At 35.5% G+C, this 18,642-nt stretch overlaps 1 protein-coding gene and 1 long non-coding RNA gene across 2 annotated transcripts; both read left to right on the forward strand.

Moving 5' to 3' along the window:
* The first annotated feature begins 244 nt into the window (after window positions 1-244).
* LOC132609391 (uncharacterized) lies at window positions 245-2,918 on the forward strand. The gene is made up of 3 exons (XR_009570826.1): window positions 245-506; window positions 1,280-1,333; window positions 2,096-2,918. It is a non-coding gene; the product is annotated as an uncharacterized LOC132609391 (long non-coding RNA).
* A 2,708-nt stretch (window positions 2,919-5,626) lies between these two features.
* On the forward strand, window positions 5,627-11,236 carry LOC132609389 (receptor-like protein 9DC3). The gene has a single exon (XM_060323363.1). The coding sequence runs from the start codon at window positions 5,670-5,672 to the stop codon at window positions 7,944-7,946; it is 2,277 nt and encodes a 758-aa protein (XP_060179346.1). The 5' UTR covers window positions 5,627-5,669; the 3' UTR covers window positions 7,947-11,236.
* The last annotated feature ends 7,406 nt before the right edge of the window (window positions 11,237-18,642 follow it).

Here is an 18,642-nt window from a genome sequence, read left to right on the forward strand (position 1 = left end):
TATGAAGTGTATTAAAAATAATTGATATTAAAATGAATTGAGATCAAGAAATTAATTATGGTATTAAATGGGATTAAATAAATAAGTACTATTAGCAAGTTGCCACATGGCATTAGATAATTAAAATGGTGGCTGATACATGGCACTAACTAGGCCAATAGGTGGCATCATATTGGTGCTAAAATATCACGAGTCATTAGCACATTTATGTACCAAATGACACGTATAAAGGTGGAAAATGGTCCTTAAGACCTTATTTCATTTCATTTGCAATTGGAAACAAGGAAAGCAGGTTGTTCATTACATATTATTTCTAAGAAAACGTTCAGGTGTTCAACAACACAAAAATATAAGAACACAAAAGTAGTTGCTGAATTTTCATATCATCTTCTCCTTCCTTGATAGCTAAGTGATGGCATAAACGTTTTGGAGTGTTGTCACCCTATTGTATGGCTGGTTTTGAAAGCATAGAGCTGGGATTCTAATAAGGTGGTCTAGAGATTAAGGTATGTTTTATCTCCGTATCTTTCTAATTAAGTTGGCTATGGAAGAATTCCCTAGTTAAAATGGCGGAAATGGTGCTACAAATGTATTAACTAGTTTGTTGATATAATTGCATTGTGGGCTGTTTGGTGGTTATTATAAATTATTTGATGTGCTGGAATATCGTGGGATTGGTTGTAGTTGTTGTTGTTATACTATGTATATGCGGAAATAAAGAAGTATATACGAGCATCAGTATAGGAATTTGTATTGGGCTGTTTTGGAAGTGACTTAGGAATGGATTTGATTCTATTTTGAATATGTATTTGTTAATATTATTATTGGTATTATGATTGATGTTTTGGCTAAATTGTGGGAATTGATGAAATAAACCCGAACTTGAGAATAAAATCGTCACTTGGAAAGAGTTGAGTTTGTGGGCTGCTTTTTTGTTATAATCATATGAGATAAGAATAGAATTTGTAGTAAATGACTTCTTTATCTTATTGAGAATGTTATTAAGTTAAGAAAGAAGCATGCAAAAGGTGACATGGGTTGTACAGATCCTACTTCAAGCTTGACGATCACTATAAAGTATTATGAGGTCATTGTGGATATATATGATGTGTTGTTGAGATCTATTTTTGTCATTTGGCTGTTATTGTGATATATGAAATTCGGAGATACTAGCGATATTAGGGAGATGCTACCTGTTTCGTTTTAGGATCAAGTTATCAATTGATATACACGATATACGAAAGCCATCTAAAGTCATACATGTATTTCCTTGTCATAGGATTAGCATCAGCATTACGATGAGTTCATTTGGGTTTTATATTGGCAACTTAAGGTATGTAAAGTTAACCCTTCCTTCTTTTTGGCATGATCTTTATGAGACGAACAGACGATGTGTATATGGTTCCAAAGAAATTCCTATTCTTAGAGCCACTAGGATGGCTAATGTTCTTGATTCCCAGAACTTACTTTATTATGTTTTGATACGTACATATGGTTCCAGAGTTCTATTTTGATATAATTCACAGTGACATTCGAAAGGTATTTGATATGACTATTGTCTTGATTTGCAAATGATGGTTCGTTTGATTATTCCATTGAGTCTCAGATATGATTTAATTTGCATATGGTTGCTCACTACTCTGCTCGTGCGTGCCTCAATATATCTTTCACTGAGTCCCGGGCCAGGACACGTTTTCGTGCACAGTTTCACTACATTATTCACTGAGTACCTCACTAGAGGGCCGGGACACGTTATATATATATATATATATATATATATATGATGTGATGATATGATGGTGTGATGATGTGATGGTGTGATGATGTGATTATGGAGCCAAGGATGGTATGTGGCGACCTTATTCACCGAGTCCCTCACTAGAGGGCCGGGACACGTTATATATATGATATATGATATTGATATGCATGATTCTCATTTCATAAGGCAAGTGTATTGATGTTTTAAAAGTCATACTTGTTTCTGGTAATCTCTATTTCAGTTATGATCCTCTTTACTGTATTTCATGCTTTATATACTCAGTACATATTCCGTACTGACCCCTTTTCTTCGGGGGGTTGCGTTTCATGCCCGCAGGTACAGATAGTCGGTTTGGCGATCCTTCAGCATAGGACTTTCACTCAGCTGTCTTGGGAGCTCCGTCGTTCCGGAGCCTAGATTTTGGTACAGACTTACTGATATGCATATATATATGTTTTTGCCCAGGGGTACGACGGGGCCCTGTCCCGTCATATGTTACTGTTGATACTCTTAGAGGTCTGTAGACATGTATGTGGGTGGTGTACAGGTTTGATCAGCTGTGTCTATATGGTTATTGCGGATGTTCTGTCGTGGTAGCAGCCTTGCCGGCTTGCATATGTTATCGTTTCGTAATGGCAGCCTTGTCGGTTTGCGTAATATACTGATATGTAGTGGCAGCCTTGTCGGCTTGCGTAGTATAATGATATATATACAGTGGCAGCCTCGTCGGTTTGCGGATGTTATTTCAATATGATTGATTGAGGACCTATAGTATCAGTTGTCAGGTACATGTGGGTGTCCAGCTCGGGCACTAGTCATGGCCCACGGGGCTGGGTCATGACAATTAAGAACTATAATTATGCCCTATTATCAGTTGAAGTTACTCACTTCTTTAAAAGAAAATCAAAATATATCTCACTCAGATTACAGTAGAAAGGTACTTTTGCATTATAACTATAGTATATTTGGATCTAATCCATAGCTAAATTTAGTTGTTTAATTTTGCAGGTTCAAACGATATTTAATAATTTTGTGATCAATAATCAAGTCATTCGATATTCATTGATTATTCATCGATTTGAGCTTGTACTTTATCCCTTTTGATTTTAGTTACTCCTTACCCACATATGTTAATATTGTATGTACAAATTAAAAAAGTATGTACTGATTGATTATGAAACACTTACTTCCTTCGTGGTTTACTTGCCTCTCTTATTTTATTTTTTTATGATAAATTTTTTAACCTAATTATTATTAATAAAAACATTTTAGTTTAATGTCCTTTAGGATATTTTTTTTAAATTAACTTTGTAAACTTTTTTTTTTTTTTTTGAAAAATTGAATTTTATACAAATTTAAGGTACGGATAAAGGCATGCAATATTAGGACTTCCGTATATGAAACTTATAAGTTAATCTTCGTTAATTAAATTAATTGAGGATATACTGATTCTTTAGAGAAATTACTATATTAATTTTGGGAACCTGTTAGAATTTATTTATTAATCATGGAAAGAAAGGTGTAATACTTCTTATATTTTTTTTCTTTTGTTTTGGTTATTTAATATTTTGAAGCTTATTAACAAAATTTCTAAGAGATATTATCATATGGTTCAACATGTACGTTCACAGCAAAGAACTTTTTTGCCTTATTTTCTCTTACAAGCTTATGTGCTCCAAAATTACCACAACCTAAATTCTTCACAAATTCATAATGTTCCATCACTTTAAACAAAAAAAAAAAGGGAGGGGTGGGGGGTGGGGGGTGGGGGTGGGTTAAGATTCTTTATAATTCACAATTGATTAAAGAACAAATTATGACTTACGGAATTCATAAAACACAAAAGAAAATATCTTAAAGGCCAAATTGGTTAAATTATTATTTTTATTGATAATAATTAGGTTAAAAAATTATCATTAAAAAATAAAATAAGCGAGGCAATTTAACTACAAAGAAAGTAAGTGACATAAAATCAAACTCGCGGGAGGTTTATGTAATTATTTCTTTAGTTTTTTTAATATAATGATTTTATTGGTAGACTAGTCTAACTTGAATGACCTTTTTGATACAAAATAAACATAAGTGACTTTAGTGAGATATTCGCTATAGTTTAATAGCCTTTTAAGTTATTCACTCGAGAAAAGAATTTTTAAACTTTGCAAAATTCTGCCCCTTGGACTTTGTGAAATTGTGCATGTTTTACCCCAACTATTGACGGATGACATACTTGGACCATTTTCCAAAGCTCAGTGGCATATTTAGATCTTTTCCCTTTTATAAATATCAGCTTTAGCACCTAGAAGTGATTTTTAAGCACTAAATACTTATTAGCTATTTTGAATCCATCCTAAATGGCCCCCTATTTACACTGTCTCTGAAAGTGCTTGCTTTTTCCTTCCACTTTACTTTTCCATGGATAGAAGGATTTCCACAACTTTAAACTTGACCGGTTAGTAATTACCGAGCACATTTGAATTCTTAGTCTTTACTTTTCCATGGAAAGTGAAACATTGACTTATTGACTCCTAAATCGTTATAATTCTCTCCAAAAATATTATCTCCTAAAAGAACTTCTAACAAAAAGTATCTTTCAAAATAAATAAGTTTTGAAAGCTTGGTCAAATAGAATATTAGTCCCTTCATTCCCTTTTACTTGTCAGTTACATTTTCACTTAAAAGAAATTAGTTGAATGTAAATATTACCAAATTATCCTTATGGTACTCCAAATAGTTTGAAAGTCATTAATTACTTAATGATAAAAGTAAAATTAAAAAAGAAAATGCATTCTTTTCTTGATTTACTAAAGCGAAAAAGTAAAAGTAAAATTATACTTTTAATATTTTTGATGAGCAATAGTACTTTTATTTGCCAAGTGGTGCATACAGATTGTGACACAAATCCCACTCATGAAATGTGGATGGTGCTTAAGTGCTTAATTCAAGATTTGAGTGCTTTTAACATCTTATCTCGTTGGAAAAAAAAAAAAACATTCTTAGTAGGCATTTAGTCATAAGAATTATTCATCTTATTCCGATTTTTTTTTTTTACTTTTTTCACTTTTAAGTGTTTGACCATAAGAATTTCGAATACAACTTGAAGTTGTATTCCAAAATATCAAAAATTCAAAAAATTATGTTTCAAAAAAATTTACTTTTTTCACTCTTTTACAACTACATTTCACCAAAAACTACAATTTCAAAAATTATAGCCAAACACAACTCCAACTCTGAAATTCTAAAAAAAAAGTGATTTTTTTTTCTTTCTATAGACAAAAGAGGCCTTAATTATGCCGTGGGACAACTATCTAAGCAAAAAGATGCTGTCATACATTTCAACAGAGATTTTCAAGATTTGAAAATAATCAAAAAAACAAAATCTAGTAAAGGAGATGCATTTATTAAAGAGAAAAAGGTGAAAATATACCCCTCAACTTTACGATTTAGAATAGATATACTTCCGTTATAAAAGTGGTATAACTATACACCTGTCGTTATAAAATGTTGTAAATATATCCTTTTTGCTGACAGATTTTTTTTTAAAATCATTTAGTTTATTTTTTAATTTAAAAAAAAGCCACGTGATTTTAAAAAAGAAGGCTACCCAATTTTTTTTAGTAGACATATCTTTCTAAAGCCACAAGATAATTTTTATTTTCTTGGTGAATCGGGTCTGATTCAATTAAAAAAAATGGATAGACTTATTCTTTTTATATTATATTTCAAAGTAAACTTTTTAACTTGCTTTATCTTTCTTTCTAAATCATCAAGAAATTTCGCCGGATCTTTAGGAAGTCCCCTATTTAAAATCGTCCTATATAAATTGCCAGGACTTTAATTAGGAACTAAAACAGAGCGCTTAGCATTCTTGATATCTTCTCCAATACAAACTTTTTATATCCTTTTGACAAACATGATTGTTCCCCAGAAAATTTTTTTGTTTCAGTTTTTCACCCTTTTATATCTAGTCTTTACAGTTACTTTTGCTTCCACTGAGGAAGTAACTGTCCTCCTGAAATGGAAAGCAACTTTCAAGAACAAGAATAATTCCTTAATGGCTTCACGGAGACCAAGTTCTAATGCATGCAAGGATTGGTATGGAGTTATATGCTTTAATGGTAGGATAAACATGTTAAATATTACAAATGCTAGTGTCATTGGTACGCTCTATGATTTTCCATTTTCATCTCTCCCTTTTCTTGAGTATCTTGATCTTAGCATGAACAATTTCTCCGGCACCATCCCACTTGAAATTGGTAAACTCACTAATCTTGTCTATCTTGCCGTGCACAACAATCAGATTTCGGGTACAATACCACCACAAATCGACTTGCAAACCAAGCTTCAGGTCCTCCGCCTATTTGAAAACCATTTAAGTGGTACCATTCCAAGAGAAATAGGTAACCTAAGGTCTCTTACAAAGCTATCTTTAGGTACTAACTTTCTTAATGGTTCTATTCCTACTTCATTGGGAAACTTGACCAGCTTGTGTTTTTTGTTTCTTCATAAGAATCAACTTTCTAGCTCCATTCCTAAAGAAATAGGTAACCTAAGGTCTCTTACAAAGCTATCTTTAGATACTAACTTTCTTAATGGTTCTATTCCTACTTCATTGGGGAACTTGACCAGCTTGTGTTTTTTGTTTCTTCATAAGAATCAACTTTCTGGCTCCATTCCTAAAGAAATAGGTTACCTAAAGTCCCTTACTGAGCTACATTTGTGGAGTAACTCTCTTAATGGTTCTATTCCTGCTTCCTTTGGCAATTTGAGAAATATGCAAGGTCTGATTCTCCATAATAACAATCTCACTGAGGAAATTCCTTCATCTATGTGCAATTTGACATCACTAGAACAGTTGTATCTCGCGGGAAACAACTTGAAAGGAAAAATTACTCAATGTTTGGGTAATATCAATGGCCTCCAACTTTTTACGATGTCACATAATAATCTTAGTGGAGATATTCCTTCATCTTTTTGCAATTTAACATCACTACGGATTTTAGAATTGGGTAGAAACAATCTTAAGGGAGCAATTTTGGAATGTTTTGGCAACATGAGTGCCCTTGAGGTTTTGAGTATACACCACAACAATCTTTCTGGGACTCTTCCAACAACTTTTAGCATTGGAAGTAAACTCAAAAGTATCAACTTGCAAGAGAATGAACTAGAGGGAAAAATCTCTGTATCTTTGGCCAATTGCAAAGAGTTGCAAGTTCTTAATTTAGGAGACAATTACCTCGTCGACACATTCCCGATGTGGTTGAATACTCTTCCGAAGCTGCAAATTTTAAGCTTGAGATTGAATAAATTGCACGGGCCTATTAGAACTTCAAGGAATGGAAACATGTTTTCTGAGCTTCGAATCATTGATCTCTCTTACAATGCCTTCACAGGAAACTTACCAATGAGTTTGCTTCAACATTTCAAAGCCATGAGGAAAATTGATCAAACAATAAAGGCACCAACATATCTTACTATATATGTTGGAGAAGGACGTTACCACGATCATTTGACAGTTGCAACCAAGGGACTGGAGCGTGAACTTGAAAATTTTTTGACTATTTACACTGCTATTGATCTTTCAAGCAACAGATTTGAAGGACAAATTCCAAGTATTATGGGAGATCTTTTTGCGCTTCGGGTGCTGAATTTGTCTCATAATGTATTGCAAGGTCATATACCACCATCACTTGGAAGTTTATCAGTAGTCGAATCATTGGATCTATCGTTTAACCAACTTTCGGGAGAGATACCAGAACAGCTAGCTGCTCTTACGTCTCTTGCATTCTTAAGTCTCTCTCACAATCATCTCCAAGGATGCATCCCTCAAGGACGTCAATTTGCTACATTTGAGAAAAATTCATATGATGGTAATGATGGATTACGTGGATTCCCTGTTTCAAAAGGTTGTGGAAATATTTTGATACCAGAGACAAATTATACCGATTATGCGGTTGATGATGACGAAAGCACTTCTGAATTTCTCAATGAATTTTGGAAAGCTGCTCTTATGGGTTATGGAAGTGGACTATGTATTGGATTATCCATAGTATATTTCATGATTTCGACTGGAAATCTAAAATGGCTTGCAAAAATCATTGAAGAGTTGGAAAACAAAATTATTAGGCGACGGAGAAAGAAGAAACAAAGTCAAAGGCACTACAAAAGAAGAAATAAAAAGAAGAAATAATCGCATCTAGAAGAGTAAAACATTCAGGTATACAGTTAAGTTCTAGTTTGATCTTCAGTTTATCGCAACTATCTGTGTCTCATTTTCATATTAGTTATATTAGCAACTAATCAAATGCTCTGCAAACCTTTTTTTTTTCCTTTCAATAGAAGCAATTACAATGGATTAGCTTTTTCAAAATATGTTTTGAGCTAGTAAAAGTTTAAATATAATATGCGACTGAGGCGGAATGATGTAAAAAAAAATGCAAATATATGCAAAATTAGTTGGAACTAGTGTTTGTGCAAACCAACACATAATTTAATTTTAGTGTAAAATAAACGTCAGACTTAACTTTCTTTCTGTAAGATAAAAGTCCGACTATTATTTTATTATTTAGTGTAAAATAAAACAACTTAACTTTCTATGTGTAAAGATAAAAATCAGACTGTAAATAAACAAATTCGAACATGTAGGTGTTTGGAGGAGCATTTGGTGGAATACACATTAGAGATGCAATATCAGATGTTGCATCTTATAATGCTATATTTGAGTTTTAGTTTCTTTTAGTATTTGTATGTAAGCTTTTTTTACTTCCTTTTATTAACTTGGGAAAATGTAATATCATGAATTTTGATGATATATCAAGTTTATGTAAGATTCCATGAATGTTGTGTGTATTTATTGGAGAAAATGTAAATAAGTGAGAAGGGTATTTTAGTCTTTACATACTAGTTAGTTAAGTTAGTAGATTAGTTCCTAACTAACTATAAATAGGACATATTTGTACTCATATCAGTTCAAGAAAAATATACAGAACGTTTCTTTCCTTCTTTAATCTTATATCAATTAGGGTTCTTTGGTTATTATCACATATTACTTCATGCTATCAGAGTAGGATGAATTACTGCTTCGATTCCGCATAACCTTCGATTGTAAAAATCTCAATCGTATTAAGGAATTCAATTCAAATCAAGTTCCGATCAAATTAGGGAAAATTTCAGAATTTCTGAACAATTTCCATGGTGATTACAACCGGAATTGAACCAGTAAACACAAGTACATTGATAGGATCGATTGAATCGCAAGCACCAGTAATTGAATATAATCATCCACTATATCTTCAATCAATTGATGTAAGTGGTATCTCTATAATCTCTTTCCAGTTGAAAGGCAACGAGAATTATATTGTGTGGAATAAATCAATGAAACTAGCATTGTTAGGAAGAAATAAATTACTATTTATGAGTGGAAAATGCAAGATAGAAAACTATGTTGAAAGTTTGTGGGATCAATGGGAGCATGTGAATGCAATTGTATTATCTTGGCTTATGAATTCAGTAGACATTAATCTAATAGGTAGAATTGTATGTGCTACAGATATACAATATGCTACTGATACACAATCTCTATGAGTTGATTTGAAAGAAAGATTTGAAAAGATTGTTGACTCTAGGTCATTCAATATTCATCAAAAAATTGCAACATTTGCGCAAGGAACTCAATCAGTAGCTGTGTATTACTCAAAGTTGAAGGAACTGTGGAATGAATTTGAGTCTATGGTCCCAGTTTCAAGATGCAAGTGTGATAAGTCTAAGGAATTTGTTATGTATGTTCAAAGACAAAAGTTGTACCAATTTCTAATAGGATTAAATGAATCTTACTCACAAGCAAGGAGTCATATCATGTTGTTGAGTCCTCTACCAAGTATTAATCAAGCTTACTCTATGATAGTTAGTGATGAGAATAAAAGAGCAGTTCAACTAGTTATGGGTTGTTTGGGTCAATGCTAGTAAATCACAAGGAATAAGTGAAGTTGATGCACTGGCAATGTATTCTAGGGCTGGAAATCCAAACCAGAAATTCAAAAAGAGGTAATATTCCAACTACAATCCTAATGCCTTCTGTGATCACTGTAAACTTAAAGGACACTATAAAGTGGATTGCTATAGGCTTGTGGGGTATCCACCTGACCATCCTAGGGCAAATCAAAGTGATAACTGGTTTAAGCAAGGTGAAACTAGATTTCAGAATAAGCAGTCTAACAATAGGTTCAGAACAAGATTTGGTAGAAGAGGAGGACCAACTAGCTATAATGCACATGGTGTAATTACTGAACAATGGAATCAAGGCAACCATCCAGGTTTAGGAACTGACATGAATCAAGTGAATGAAATGATGATGCCTCACTCCTGGCTATCACAACTACCACACAACAGGATCAGTTAGTAATCCTAGCATTCAACAACAGCTAGCACAATTTCAAAGAACTGAAGGACCAAAGCTTACACCTACTCAATATGCAAAAATATACAAGATGATGGAGCAAAGTCACACAGCTGCTCAAGCATCCAACACTTCTAATGCAACTTATGCTGCCAATATGATAGGTAACTCTAGTTCCCTGCTAGTCTCAAATAATTCACAAGAATGGATCATTGACTCAGGTGCTACAGATCACATGACTTCTGATTTAAAACTGTTAGATAAGACTACTTTAGAAAAACCTGAAACTGAGAAAAGAGTAGTTCTACCAAATGGTGAAGTCACACATGTTAAACATAATGGAACAAGTGCCTTTTCAGGTATAAATAGTATCCATAATGTGTTCTACATAGCAGAGTTTTAAGTTTAATTTATTTTTTGTGTCCAAATTAACTAGACAACCTAATTGCTCAGTTAAGTTTTATCCTAATTTGTGTGTTTTCCATGATCTCTTCACTAGGAAAGTGAAGGAGATTGGTAAAGAAGAGGATGGTTTGTACTACCTCACAAGGTCCAAACTCAGAATTAGAAAAGAACAAATCACTGGGTGTAGACTGTCTTCAACTAGTAAAACTATTAGTGATATTATGACTGGTTTATGGCATAAGAGAATGGGACACATTCCTGGTAATGTCCTACAAAAACGGTTTCCCTTAAAACTGTCTAGTATTACTCATCTTTTAAATAACTGAATAGTGTGCCCTTGTGCAAGGCAAACTAGATTGCCATTTCCTAAAAGTGCAACTGTTAGCACTAAATCATTTGAAATTGTACATATTGATGTTTCGGGACCCTATAAGAATGCTACTGTTGATGGTTATAAATCCTTTATAACTGTTGTAGATGATTTCACAAGATTTACTTGGATATTTTTGTTAAGACAAAAATATGATGTATTGCTACATATCAAAAACTTTCTATTGCTAATAAAAAACTAGTATGACATAAGTGTCAACGTGATTAGAACTAATAATGGAATTGAGTTTGTGAATTCTTTATGTCATGATTTGTTTGCTAGTCTAGGCATTATTCATCAAAAATCATGTCCTTATACTCCCCAACAAAATAGGGTAGCTGAAAGGAAACATAAGCATATTCTTGAAATAACAAGAGCTGTAAGATTTCAGGGTCATACTCCTATTAAATTTTGGGAATATTGTGTCCAAGCTGTAGTATATCTCATTAATAGGTTACCACCATCTAGTGTTATTGGTAACTGTACTCCATATGAGAAGCTGAACAATAGAAAACCTTCTTTGGAACACCTAAGAGTGTTAGGATGCCTATGTTTTGCAAGGACTCTTCAACAAACAGATAGAATGCAGTCAAGATAAAAATAGTGTTGTTCATATGGGCTACTCAGAAACACAAAAAGGTTATATATTATATGATTTGGAAAATAGAAGTTTCTTTGTGCACAGACATGTGATCTTTAAAGAAGAAATATTTCCATTCTCAAAACTAACAAACTCATCCACTTTATGTGTACCTCCTATACTTGTATATGGCAATGTCCCTATATTAACTGTGTCTACTCTTCTTGATGTAAATACAGTACAAAGAGGAAGGGAAGTACCGGTGAAATAAGCACTACAACTGCTGAGGAGGAATCTGTACATACACTCACACCAGAGGTGGAAGAACACACAGCCGATAACCTTGGTCACAACTGCACAGAGGAAGTACAAAATGGTGTAAAAAATCAAAGTCAACAAGTCCAAAAAGCACAACCAACTAGGCAATCCACCAGAGCCAAACATCCACCAGTTTGGATGAAAGAGTTTGTATCTCTAAATAGTCATGATGAAATTCCTTATGCTATGTCAAAATACCTTACTAATGATCATCTATCCTCCAGTCACAAAGCCTTTATTTCAGTTGTTTCAAGTACCACTGAACCTTATAACTATGCAGAAGCAGTAAAGACCCAAGATGGGTTGAAGCTATGCAAGCAGAGGTGGATGCACTGCACCAAAACAATACTAGGCAAGTGGTGTCCTTACCTGATGGAAAAGTACCAATTGGTTGCAAATGGATCTTCAAGATCAAGTACAAAACCAGTGGAGAGATAGAAAAATTCAAAGGAAGGCTATTAGCAAAGGGTTACAGTCAACAAGAAGGAATAGATTATCAGGAAACTTTCAGTCCTGTGGTGAAAATGGTAACAGTTAGAACTGTTTTGGCTATAGCAGCAGCTAAGAAGTGGCATATCCATCAAATGGATGTGTATAATGCCTTTCTTCAAGGTGATCTACATGATGAGATCCATATGGACTTGCCACAAGGATTTAAGAGTCAGGGAGACACTAAGCAAGTATGCAGACTCACTAAATCCTTGTATGGACTGAAACAAGCCCCAAGGGAATGGAATGCAAAGCTACAAGAAGCCTTACTCAGATTCAAGTTTATTCAGAGTCAATATGATCACTCTTCATACTCAAAGAAGACATGCAAGGGAATCACATTAATATTGGTGTATGTTGATGATTTACTAATCACTGGTGACAGTCTAGAGTCCATAAATGAGACAAAGAATGCCTTACAAGAAGCCTTCAAGATGAAAGATTTAGGAGAGCTCAAGTACGTTCTTGACATTGAATTTGCAAGATCAGAAAAAGGAATTCTAATACATCAAAGAGAATATGCATTAGAGTTAATTGCAGAAGCTGGATTGAGTACTGCTACACCACCAAACACACCTATGGATGCCAACAACAAATTAACTACTAAGGAGTGTGATTAACATGTCAAAGAAACAACCACTCAACAAGTCAAAGAAACGACCACCACAGAAGATGAGTTGATAGCAGACCAAGCAGCTTAATAGAGACTGATAGGGAAACTCTTGTACCTAACAGTCACAAGACCAGATATAGCATACAATGTACAGAAATTAAGTCAATTTTTACAACAACCAAAAAGATCACATATGGAAGCTGTAATGAGAATCGTTAGATACGTTAAAGCACGGCCTGGACAAGGAATATTATTGTCTAGCAACAAAAAGGATACAGTGACTGCATTTTGTGATGCAAATTGGGTTGTTTGTAACTTCTCAAGGAAATCAGTGACTGGGTTTGCAATCAAGTTAGGACACTCTCTTGTGTCATGGAAGTCAAAAAAGCAAACCACCATCTTAAGAAGCTCAGGAGAAACTAAGTATAGGAACATTACAATTATAGTAGCAGAACTGACATGGCCAATTGGACTGATAAAGGACTTGGGAATACAACTACACTTACCAGTTTGCATTCATACAGATAGCAAAGCAGCTATTCAAATAGCAGTCAATCCTGTGTTTCGTGAAAGAACAAAACACATTGAGATTGACTGCCACTTCATAAGAGAGAAGATTCAGCAAGGCATGATCAAAACTGAGTATATACACACCTCTGAGCAACCTGCAGATATCTTCACCAAAAGGGTTCAACATGAATATCGTGTATACAAGCTAGGTCTCTTAAACATCTTTATGACACCTATCTTGAGGAGGAGTATTGGAGAAAATGTAAATAAGTGAGAAGGGTATTTTAGTCTTTACGTACTAGTTAGTTATGTAAGCAGACTAGTTCCTAACTAACTATAAATAGGACATAGTTGTACTCATATCAATTCAACAAAAATATACATAATGTTTCTTTCTTCTCTCTACAATTTTCTTCTTCTTCTTCTTCTTCTTCTTCTTCTTCTTCTTCTTCTTCTTCTTCTTCTTCTTCTTCTTCTTCTTCTTCTTCTTTAATCTTGTATCAATTAGGGTTCTTTGATTGTTATCACATATTACTTCAGTATTGAATGAAGTGTATGCATTTCTTGGATTCCCAGCTACTTACTGTATATATAACTTACAAATCAATACAGTGTTTGATAGACCAATAATTCTCACTTCAAAGAATCTAAGAGGGAATTAATTATGTATAAATCTTTGAACAAGTTGGAGAGTGCGATATCTGTTGTCCCTATTTAAGCTCGAGAAAGAATTAAAGGCAATGTTGGATGTCCTTGGATTTCTCGCTGCTGCTTCAACGTATGCTCATGCTTTGCATCAATTTAACAGATAGCATTGAAAAGAGCTGAATTGGCAGAGGATGATATTTAGCGTGCAATAGAGGAAAGAGCAATAACAAGGAAAAATAACGAGTTTGGTTTCAAGTGATTAGAGTCTTTATGTAAGATCTGGACCATAATTTTCCCTCTCCAGTTAATGCATTTGATGATCATAACTTTATATATGACTAATATTCCAGCAGATGATTAATACTGCATTATGCATTATTGATTGGGAAAAAAAATCCTCGTATAGAACTGCAAAAATATTTTTATCAACATCTGATTATAAAAGATGCTATGTATGGTCTGAATTTAGACACCACCAAAGCCATATTTCTTTCCATAAATTATCGTTTGAAGCTTATTATATTGAAGTCGAAGAGTCTCTTGATTGGAAACACGATATATGTAATTGCAAACTTGTTGGTTAACTTAATTACTTCATTCAGAAGACATGCAAGTACAAGAAAACGGAGTTACCGCACTACTCAACTTATCAATTAATGACAACAACAATTGTTTGATTGCAAATGCTGATGCAATTGAACCTCTGATTCATGTCCTCCATACGGGGAGTTCTGAGGCTAAAGAAAACTCTGTCGCTACACTTTTTAGCCGTTTAGTGATCAAGGATGACAAGCTAAAGATTGGGAGGTCTGCGGCTATAATATATAAAATTCACTATCATCATATCATCATCATATAATAAATTAAAATGTAATAAATCATCTAATTAATAGTAATATCTTAATTACATAAAGATTGAATTACAAGTTCAGCAATTAAATAATTATTTCTTTATATTAGTGTATAAAATGCTTCACACCCTCAAATTCAATGAATCCAAAAAGTGTAGCAGTGTGAAGAACTTAAACTTTTGCAAAATAACTTGTGGATATGACCGTAGCTTTTTCTCTCTCTAAGGTTTTCTCTCGGCGCATGTTACGACTAACATACGCCTATCAGAATGGCCCGTGGAAAAGGGAGGGGGAGGAACTCGACAACACAACTGGACTTGGGAGAAGCCGTTGCGACGGCAATACGAAAAATTACTCCCATTTCGGCAAACCAAAAGGGAAGTGAGGACCTGAATCATGGGGATTTGCAGGTGACAGCTGCTAGTGGTATGGTGAAATCGCTGGTGGTTCCTAGAACAAGTAACCCAGGAACGCCGACAACCAGTAACCCTAGTGTTGGAACTAAGAGTGGGAACCCAGTAGAGGCTGGTGCAAAAAGGGCATCGACCTTAGAGGGGTGAACTCTGAGGGAAATGGAGCTGCGGCGGAGAAGCGGATCAGAGAACCAGTGTTGGCGCCTCCGCTGCAACACACGAAGCCAAAAGCCCCGACACAAGTAATAACTGGTGAAGGGCAGAACTGGGCTGGATTGTTTAACACCAATAGATTAGCAGCAAAGGGTATGAACTTATGCTATGTGCCTCCAACTATGAAGAACGGGGGTAAAGTAGCTCAACTTGTCAAAGAAGAAGTGGAGTTCGAAACTAACAAGTGGATGACCTTTGTAGTACTATATGTGATGGGTGAATCTCCAACCATCGGCTCAATCCAGCATTTTATTGCAATGCAGTGGAATAATATGGCTAAGCCGGAGATATACTATCACAATGATGGCTATTTCCTAGTGAAATTTGCTACCAAAGAGGACCATGAATTGGTTATATATTCTGGGCCATATATGCTGAACAACTAACCGGTGATTGTGAAAGGGTGGACTCCAGGATTCAATTTTAATGATGAAGTGCTGCGCACCGTTCCTCTATGGGTCCGTCTCCCTAACCTTCCTTTGAGCTGTTGCGGTAAGGACTCACTGAGTCGAATTGGCAGCACAATTGGAAGGCCAATTTTTGCAGATGAATGCACCACTGCCACAAATCGTATTTCGTATGCTCGCTTACTAGTAGAGGTGGATGTCACCCACAAACTACCGAATTGCCTCAAGGTTGAGGACCCTGATTGTTCAATATTTGAGCAAGCTGTAGAGTTTGATTGGAAGCCGCAATTCTGCACTGAATGCTTGCAAATTGGGCATGTGTGTCTTGATGAACCTGCTCCTAAAAAGGTTGGTATAAGGAAACCAGGAAAACAAGCTTGGAATAAGGCTGAGGGGAACAAGGAAGCACAGCACAAGGATAAAGGGGGTAGAGCAAAGGAGGTGGCACAAAGCTCTGCAGGGGTGCAACCGAATATTCAGGCTCATGATGGAACTAACAGAGCACAAGTTGCTGATGGACAGACTGGAAGTGAATGGAAACAAGCAAAGGGTGGATCACCTGTCAAGGTACAACCAATTAAGCAAAATGTACCAACAATGCCTTTAACCCACTGGTGGAAGAAGCTAGCCATGAGATGATAACTCGAGCACAGAGCAGGGATACTGCAAGTAGTAATCTGATAGGTGTTGGTTGCCTTAATAAAACCATTCCTCAAACATGTGGGTGGTCACATGGAATGTTAGAGGCCTAAACCAGGCCTATAAGCAGAAGGAACTGCAGGTTTTTGTACAAAGAAACAAGGTGGGACTGTTAGCAATTGTGGAACATAGGGTACATCAGAAAAATGCAGCTAGGGTAGTTAAGCAAGTGGTGCCTAGATGGAAATGGCAGCACAACTATCAGGTTGGTGGGAAAGGAAGAATATGGATGGTGTGGGATGCTAGGCTATGTGACTTCTCTGTCATCCAGTCTACTCCCCAGTTCATTCATGGATATCTAAAAATACATGCTAACAATATGGCATTTCACTTAACTGTCATATATGGATTGCATAGTATCCAAGATAGGAAACCATTATAGGAGGACTTGACGAACATAGCTGGGTTGATGTCAACACCCTGGTTAGTGATGGGTGACTTCAATGCCATCATGCATGTAAATGATAGGACCTATGGTGCACCAGTGCAGGACTCGGAAATAAAGGATTTATGTGACTTCATGATTGACTCTGGTATGGAAGAAATGATAAGTCTGGAAACTGCAACAGGGAATATAGTGGAATCCGAAGCTGAGGTGGAGGGGGAAATATTTGATTTCTACAACAAACTGCTTGGCACTTCAGCTGAGACTCTACTATGTATTGATGAGGCTGCCATGAGATCAGGCTATACACTGAGCAGGAACCAGCAGTTATAACTTATTACCCCTATCACTAGAAAGGAAATTTTAAAGGCACTGCAGTCTATAGAAAATTGCAAGGCCCCAGGAATAAATGGCTTTAACGCCAAGTTCTTTAAGCATACTTGGCCAATAATTGAAGAAGATATAGTAGAAGCAATGATGGATTTTTTCAACCATGGTATATTACACCCTCCAATCAACTATACCACTGTTACTGTCATACTTTAGGTCAAACATCCTTCAACCATAAAAGAGTTCCGACCAATATCCTGTTGCATAGTGGTCTACAAGATCATATCCAAAATTCTCACAGCCAGGCTACAACCAGTGATGAAAGAACTAATTGACCCTACACAAGCTGCATTTATGCCAGGGAGACTCATTTATGATAATATAGTACTCAGCCACGAGCTTGTGAAGGGATATGGGAGGAAGAATATCTCTCCAAGATGCATGTTGAAGGTGGACATGATGAAGGCTTATGATTCTATAGAGTGGGCTTACATTGAGCAGATTCTGGTAAGCTTAGACTTCCCTGGAGTATTCATAAATTGGATCATGAAATGTCTAACATCAGTAGCCTACTCAATAATAATAAATGGGAAGCCATCTGCCCTAGTTCAAGCAAAAAAAAGGGCTTAGACAGGGTGACCCAATATCGCCCTACTTATTTGTCCTTGCCATGGAGTACTTATGCAGGCTACTCAAACAGTTAAAACATGATAGATACTTTAAATTCCATCCTAGGTGTGCTAAACTCCAGGTCATTCAACTTGGCTTCACGGACGACCTTTTGTTGTTAAGTAAAGGAGATGTGGGTTCTGTTCAGAAACTACATGGCCTTTTTCACAAATTTTCAAGTGCCTCGGGGCTCCAAGCTAATTTGCAGAAGTCCTCAATCTACTTTGGAGATGTGAGAGCTGAGGTCCAGCAGCAAATACTTGTGGTACTGGGAATGACAAAAGGAACTCTGCCCTTCAGGTATTTAGGTGTACCCCTAAGTACCAAGAGATTGTCCTTGGTACAATGTCAGCCTCTTCTAGACAAAATGCTAGGAAGAGTTACGTCTTGGACTGCAAAACTCCTCTCCTATGCTGGGAGAGTGCAGTTATTGCACAGTGTACTCTTTTCAATCCAAACTTATTGGTCCCAAGTCTTCTTGCTGCCGAAGAAAGTTGTAGAGCAGATTATAAGGATATGTCGAACCTTTTTTTGGACTGGAAATGTAGAACTGTCAAAAAAGGCCTTGATAGCATGGGATAGGATGTGTTT

Source organism: Lycium barbarum, chromosome 9 (assembly GCF_019175385.1).
Source record: "Lycium barbarum isolate Lr01 chromosome 9, ASM1917538v2, whole genome shotgun sequence".
In the NCBI taxonomy this organism is placed as follows: Eukaryota; Viridiplantae; Streptophyta; class Magnoliopsida; order Solanales; family Solanaceae; genus Lycium; species Lycium barbarum.